The 7,860-nt window shown below is 42.2% G+C and overlaps 1 protein-coding gene across 2 annotated transcripts in view; it reads left to right on the plus strand.

Moving 5' to 3' along the window:
* The first annotated feature begins 3,271 nt into the window (after positions 1–3,271).
* The window catches only part of efcab6 (EF-hand calcium binding domain 6), a 43,278-nt gene continuing 38,689 nt past the window's right edge, over positions 3,272–7,860 (plus strand). Inside the window, exons 1-3 of one of the 2 annotated variants that reach the window (XM_046071543.1) lie at positions 3,272–3,445; positions 3,950–4,083; positions 5,675–5,765. In XM_046071543.1, coding sequence (XP_045927499.1) covers positions 4,031–4,083; positions 5,675–5,765 — 144 coding nt within the window. In that variant the 5' untranslated portion in view covers positions 3,272–3,445; positions 3,950–4,030. Of the gene's footprint in view, positions 3,446–3,949; positions 4,084–4,778; positions 4,895–5,674; positions 5,766–7,860 lie in introns of those variants that run through there. The other variant, XM_046071542.1, reaches the window with a different exon arrangement.

Here is a 7,860-nt window from a genome sequence, read left to right on the forward strand (position 1 = left end):
GCACAGAGAAAAGCTGTATACAATATACCACAGTCTATCCTACAGCCACCAGCAGTGAATGTTCATTGCTGGCTTTGGATTAGATAGAATGTGAAATTGTATCTGTTCTCAGCCAACAGCAGCCAGCACCAAAAATCCTAATTACTGTTGCTACAACTTTATCAATGAGGTAGTGAACTTGCATTCAGCTACCGTGTTCCTTGGCTTGATAAAAATACTGACACGTTTCCACACAGTCATGGTACTGGTACCGGACACAAACAACGTGCGTAGGTGAATATCCCTTAGGAGTTTCTTAACAGAAATTCACCACATGAAGCTTGTACAAGTTACAATAACAAAGTTATAGAACTATCTGCTGCCCAGACATACTAAAGCTTCTTGCGTGTCGCTTTTGGTAGCGAGTAGATGCGTCAGTCCTTTTAGGAAATCCAGCAGAGTTTTTCTCTCGGATCGGTTCTAACGATGCCGGTAGTTTCAACGGCAAAGCTGATTCTTCGGTGGCAGCAACAAGAATTCAGTGAAGTCGACGTTGGTTGAGAAGGTAGAACACAGAGGTGATCTTCTCAGTTAAGCACAGAGTTTATCCGTCTTCTGCGGGAATGAAACGTCATCTTCTGTAACAGTTTCTTTAGGGATCCAAAATTGTGTTGGTAACACACACACACAAAAAAAATAGAGGTAGGAAAAGAGAGCAAACAGAGTTGCTCATCCGGCGAGTGAAGTCTGGCCCATTTTTGTTGTCACGGATGTGAGGCCCGACATAAGTGTTCAGTGAAGTCAGTCCAAGAAGTACGATTTTCTAATGAAACAGAAGTCACAAGGAGCAGGTGTAGATGGATTATTGAGCATCCAAAGCACCAGAAACCAGGGTTTCTAGTGTTCCAAGGAACCATTTCACAGAATTTGCACTAAACAAAACAAATACTTTGGCCATGAGCCCTGTTGGAATTTTATCTGCAATTTGTAAGTGACAATCATTTCTGAAACATGACACTACCACAATTTATGATCTACATATAGTACTTTTAAATTTCTCTGCATACCTATGCAGAAGGGAGTTTATCCAACAAGTCCTCAGATATGCACATAGAACAAGACAACGAACAAAATGTAGAAGCATTTTCTGATCTTACACTGTGTCAGAAGGACAACATCATTGTGTGTACCTTCCAAAACCGTTTCTAATCACTGTTGAAAATCAGTCAGTTGATCTGTTTTATGATGTGACTATGCTATGGTTAAGGTTCGGTTAGGTTTAGGGAAAGATGTAAATGTAAATGCTCCGTATTTGTATAGCGCCTTTCTAGTCTTTGTGACCACTCAAAGCGCTTTTACACAAGATCATAGTTTGGGTTAAAAAAAGTACAGGAAGCGGACAGTCATGTCCTGTGAGTTCCAGGGTTAGGGTTCAAAATGGACAGATATAAACTGTAAAATGTATAATTAACGCTGTGCAAGTATCAAAGAAACAGCCACACAAATGTCTCTAAACTACCCTAGAGGTGGAATATGTTGTCTAAACTGGTGCTTTTAATGGCTGTAAGTAAGGCAAATGAGGAAAAACACCAAGGCACTCTGAATCCATGATAAGGCCTCCTGGTATACCTCCGTTTCATTTGTACTGGTTTGAATAGAATTTGTAATATCACATGATGATTTATAACAACTATTTTTCAACATTCTTTGGCCCATGACCTTGTTTTTAGGCTAAAGTCAAGTTGTCGTGAATCTACTCTTGTCTAGTCTGTCCATCCTCCTTCTCTACTCTCTATTTAATCTGTCTATCAGTGATCTTTGCATCTCCTCTTTTAGCTCTCCCACCTCATCAGTTGTCAGCACTTTGTTGAATAGACCCAGGCTTTCACAGATCAAGGCAGGCATGTCAATAACCATGTCCACAGAGATGAAAGTTCCTGTGAGCTGTGCCTCACAAGTCGGTCAGGTTCAGAAGTTCACAGGCATTATCAAGGCGTAGTGTTGCTGTCGCTGCCAATCATGGTGTGTGAACCCCACAGATCGGAGGCAACCTGAGGACCGTGATCAGAGTGTTTCACCTGTTTGACTACAACCGAGAAGGACACATCCAGCAGCACGAGTTCCGCCGCATCCTGGATAACTACTGCATCCACCTGACAGACAAGGAGTTTCAGAGGTGGGTTTTAGCGTTACACATCTGACACAGTTTGACACTACAACTCTGTGCAGAAGCATGAAAGGCCAACACACACCACACATGGACTGGTAGACTGGACATTCAGGTAGTCAGCGTAATTTCCTGTCCCAAAAACCATACATACAAGCATAATTACTCAGTCTACGTCCCTTGCGAGAAATTTTTCCAGCCAACAGGCCAGAATATATACTCTATATCTATACTTAAAAATGATTCTGGTTTATACAGTTTTTGATGTTTTGTCTATCATTTTTTCATTTCTCATTTCTCTCCATCAGTATCAATCACATTGTATCCATCAAGATAATTGCTGAGATCTGGAAAGGTGATGACAGTGCTTAAAAGAAGTCAGACAGGGCTAAACAATGAGCAGTTAGATGATCAGACAAGTGAACAAGTGTCCAAGTTGGATAAACAAAGGTGAACGGTAAAATTATTACCCAAACTGTCCAACAGCCATCAGAGTTTAAAGTCCGATTTAAACTTAACCTGCTTTACTTACTGTAATGAGTGAGCTTGGAGTTCAGTACCATTAAACTAATCTGGATCGTCTCTCTCTCACACAAACACACACACACGCACACACACACACACACACACACAGACACACACACACACACACACACACAGACACACTGTTACTCCTGAGCTGCACATATGAATGTCTGAACACATACTGACGTATGAAATGTGCATGCATACAATCAAATTCTAATCATCCTTTTTTAACATCTGTGCATATGGTAATGTCAAGCAACCAGCACAGGCCTGATTTCCAGTATTCCCTATGGTCGTCTGTCAGCTAGGACGAGATCACTAGCACTAACTTTGTGGTCAGCCTTTGTCTCAGGATGAGAGAGAGCTAATTGACTTTTAAAACTTCAGGCCCTGCAGTCAAATCCACTCCAGAAACGCTGCTAAACTTTTTTGACGCGGCTCTAGAGGATTGCGTGTGACAGGTTCATTTTCAATGGCTTTAATTGCTTTTAGCGTCAGGACTCTCTCTCTCTCGCTCTGTTAGAACACATGAAGCCAAGCATAAAGCATGACTTCTTTTATCATCTTGTCAATGACATGGATATGCTTGACATCATTAGTCTGTGAAACAGTAGCTTACATGATCATCCAGCATCTGTTTGCTTCTTTCTAGGTTGTGGAATCACTACAGTCCCAATAACAAGTCCACCATTTCCTACGAACTCTTCCTGGACAAGCTAGGCTTTGGAAATAGCCATAGCATCAAGATTGCTCCAGTCTGCACTAAGCTAGGTATGGATACAGTGGATCAAACAGCCTGTCCTCACCAGAAAAACGTTCTTGTAGGTCGACTGTGTAGCAGCTTATTACGACCCATATACGTTGTTAGTTTTGGCGGTATGACAGGAGCAAAGGAGTCAGGCGACGTAGTAAAAAGACCTACAAAGTAAGCACAGTGAGGTGGATGGGGTAAACAGGTGGGTCAAAAAACACAACGAGAAAGAAAGTAAAAGTCTTTAGTTAAAAAGACTTAAGACTTTAGTTAAAAAACAGGGTATTTTCCTAAAATTGTTTTGTTGCCTGATCCTAACCCAACTACAACAGTTTCACAACGTTGACCAGGGGTGCGTTCAGTCTGAAAAGGTGTGCACCATTTTGTTACAGTTTCTGGGTTGAACGACATATTTCTTTGAAACGGCGTGCAACGATGCCCAATGGGCTTGAAGTTTATAAATATATTTACCACAAAATAAATTCTACTATCAAAAGTTATTCTAAAGATTGTGTGTTTTATAGAGATGTCTAGCCGAGGGACAACTCCACCTGAGAAAGTCAAACACAGGAAGCAGAGACCAGAATCAGTTTCCAGCTCGTGTGATGCCCCATCAGCTCTGCCACACAGGAAGCTGCAGACTCTTTTCTACGACAAGGTACAGACTTGTTTGATCGACGTTGTGTGTTTTATTCCTCCTGTTTGCATGTCACCATCTGGCCCTCTCCCCTGCATTATCCTCTTTAAGATGGAGGGGAAATTGGCTCTAAGTGGCGTGTCAGGATGCAAACGGCAGAGGGAACACTTCTAATTAAAATGTTTGCCCAGAAAAATCAGCTCCTGAGTTAGTGTGCTAATCACAGCTAATTTACGGGGGAAAGGAGTCGAGGCTGGCTCTTCCCTCACATCCTAGAGCTTCACTGGGATCTTCTCCATGGCAACAGAAACCAGAGATGATTCACTTCCTGGCCTTCTTGAGAAGAGAAAGACAAAGCAAGAGAGAGATCTGTCTCTAAAATATGAATGTGTGTACATCAGTGTGTTCTTCTACCTGTCAGATGTGTATGAACTGTACCCCGGTGTGGCAAGCGCTGCAGGCCTTTGACACCACCCGCTCTGGCCTAGTAAAACAGGATGTCCTCAGGGCAGTTCTCAGCAGCTTTATATTTCCCATGAACCCTCACTCCTTCCAGAAGCTGACCAGCTGGTAGGGAAAGCAATATTTCATTAATTTATTTTTCTTTTGTCTTCCATCTTTTGACCTACCTTCTCTGCCTCAACCTCCCTGCACTCCACTCTTTAAATCTTAAAATCCAGCTATCATCTATTCTGCGTAATATATTTTTTATGCGTATGTGTATATGCAGCTATGGTGTTAGAGCAACAGGGCCAGTGAGGTGGAAACACTTTGTGGGTCACTTCATGAGTTTGGTCAAACAAGACGGCGACACAAATCTTCACACCAACAGGTCAGTTTGAAATGATATCTTAAGCCTAATTCACACTTGGAACTCCACTCCCAAGGCAAAAAGAAAAGCCAAGAGTATTTGTTGTGACAGGATGCAAAATCTGGTCTTTTGCTTTAAAGTCAGATGAATTTTACACTCACCTACCACCCTGACCTAAGGTCAGAGAGGCACACTTCTTCCTGCATTACCACCTAACTTTAGCATGAATATCCAATGCAGAATTGTCCTATATGAACGTAAACCCTGGGGATAATGGACAGTACATGCACGTCCTTTTTACAAGGTCTGTGCTACCTTATTGTTTGTCTTCTGGATTTTAGTTGCCAAACAACTTCAAAGTTCTTTAATTCACAGCTGTTCAGAAGAAACCCTGCACTGTGTAAAATCTTTTTTTTGTTTTTTTGATGCTTTTATCCTGAGCGACTTACAATTGCTATGTATGTCAGAAGTCGCAGGCCTCTGAAGCAACTGTCTTGCTCACGGACACATTAGTGTCACAGTGGGAATCGAATACTGCTCCCACTAGTACTGTGGCCGAACATTTTGAGAGACCTTTCTAGATATTGAGCTGGCTAATTTACAGATCATCTTACACAGAACTTTAACTCCAGCTGTTAGTCCCACATCAATATTTACTTCATCACTAAAGAAAGAAGAAATGATTCTCCACTATTTGAGGTGCTGGTGAGGTAAAGCAAGAGTTTCTGGTCGTTGTTTGGAATAATAGGGAATTAACAGCCATATACTGTATATCTACTGTGATTTGTCCTTTCCTCTCAGGGCCTTTGAGCAGCCTGCACAAGATGAAGACAACATGGATTTCCAGGACATTTACCATCGACTGAAAGAGATCTTCCATCTGCTGGACACGGTAGGATTTAGGGCTAGGGAAGTGAATAATCGACTAATATGGAGTGATGAATCTCCTACTTTGGACAGGTGACTGAAATGCTCTCAAACCTCTTTCTTATTTGTACAAAAATTGACTCAATAGATTTTGAATGTAATCAGACAGGACACAGGGGAGTAATCTCAGCAGATTGCTAAGAGACAAAGGCACACGCTCAGGTGTATGCTTTAAATATAAATGCCAGACAGCTTTACAGATGAGCCAATCATCCTCCACAGCTTTTTGATGGCCATAAACATGATTAGATGATTGCATATGGCCACTGGTTAGCCACTCAGTCACTAGCCATATGTTCGTCTGACAGCCATCCCCTTCAACACGCCTCCGCATCCAGTTCTGCCTCTTTAATTTCAAATCAGTCTACTTCAGCTGGATGAAACTTTTGAGTTTGACTAAACTTTGGGGGAAGGGGGGTTGAGTTTTCCATTAATTCACAGTTATGTTTGATGTTGCTGCCGCCACTCACAAAACAAGTCAGCTTCCAAGTTTGAGGAAGTGTGTCTGTGTGTGTACGTGTGTGAAGCCTCTCCCAGATATGAATCACACATATCTATCTGCCAGAATCTCCTCCTTTTAGTGGCATGGGAGGGAAAAAAATCCCTCCATCAACTTTTTTAATAATCTATTCAACGGTGGGAGATCAAACAAGAGTGTCCTCACTGCGCCAGCCAATAATGAGGTTTTTCACTCAGGCAGGTTCTAAGCCAACTATGGTTTTTAGACTATCTCTGGGGAAGCATTCAAGAGCTCAGAAGACTTGCTATGATTCACGGTGTTTTTGTATGATTCACAATCTAATATACAAATCAGATGGATTATGTCGCAATTGTGCCAGGCCATAATTAGTACTATCATAATATTACAGTGTATTATCATATAAGGCACTTAAAAATTGTCTAACATGACCTTAACAAGGAGTGAACACAATATCACTAATATATGTACTCTCAATGTAATCCAATATAATAGCCCAAGGGATTAGAGACTGTAGTCTGTGGCATTTCCCCAGAGATCATCAGGGGTACATCTATAAAACAATCCTGAAGTGTTTCTTATATATATATCCACATGACCTTCTCCATCTTAGGATTTTTTTAAAGAGAATTGTGTTAAATTATAAATGTGTTTAATGAATAATTTTTGTGCTGCTCAACAAATAAAACTTTTAAGTGCTACCGTCAAATAAGAGTCTGACAACATCCCAGCCAGCCTGGACCCTCACCAGTTTGCTTTCAGAACCAACAGGTCCACTGAGGATGCCATCTCTGCCCTCCACTCAGCCCTCACACACCTTGAGAAAAAACCTACATCAGAATGCTGTTTGTGGATTTTAGCTCAGTATCAACACAATCTCCCCATGAAACTGATCCGCAAACTCTGCACTCTGGGTTTAAATACAACACTCTGCAACTGGATATTGGACTTCCTCACAAACAGACTCCAGTCAGTTCGGATTGGTGGACTGACCTCCTCCACTCTAGTGCTCAACACCGGAGTCCCCCAGGGCTGTGTGCTCAGCCCCCTCCTGTTCACGCTGTACACCCACGACTGCATCCCCCGACATGAAGACAACTCTGCTGTGAAGTTTGCAGACGACACCACCATCATCGGCTGGATTTCAAACAAAGATGAGACTTCATATCGGGAGGAAATTGATAATCTTGCAGAGTGGTGCTCAGAGAACAACCTACTGCTCAACATCAGCAAAACCAAGGAGCTGATCATTGATTTCAGGAAACAGGAGATAAAGACACACTCTCCTGTCTACATCAGTGGCGCTGAGGTGGAGCAGCTGAATAGTTTCAGGTTCCTGGGAATCAGCATCACAGAGAACCTGACATTGTCGTCTCACATCTCCACGCTGGTGAAGAAAGCTCAGAAACAACTGTATTTCTTAAGGAAGCTTAAGAAGGCCAAATTCCCGTGCCAAGTTCTTGTCAGCTTTTACAGAGGAACAGTAGAAAGCATCCTGACTGGAAACATCACTAACTGGCATGGGATGTGCACGGCTCAGGACCGGAGGGCTCTGCAGCGGGTGATTAAAACTGCTCAGAAG

This window comes from Micropterus dolomieu, linkage group LG16 (assembly GCF_021292245.1).
Source record: "Micropterus dolomieu isolate WLL.071019.BEF.003 ecotype Adirondacks linkage group LG16, ASM2129224v1, whole genome shotgun sequence".
NCBI lineage: Eukaryota > Metazoa > Chordata > Actinopteri > Centrarchiformes > Centrarchidae > Micropterus > Micropterus dolomieu.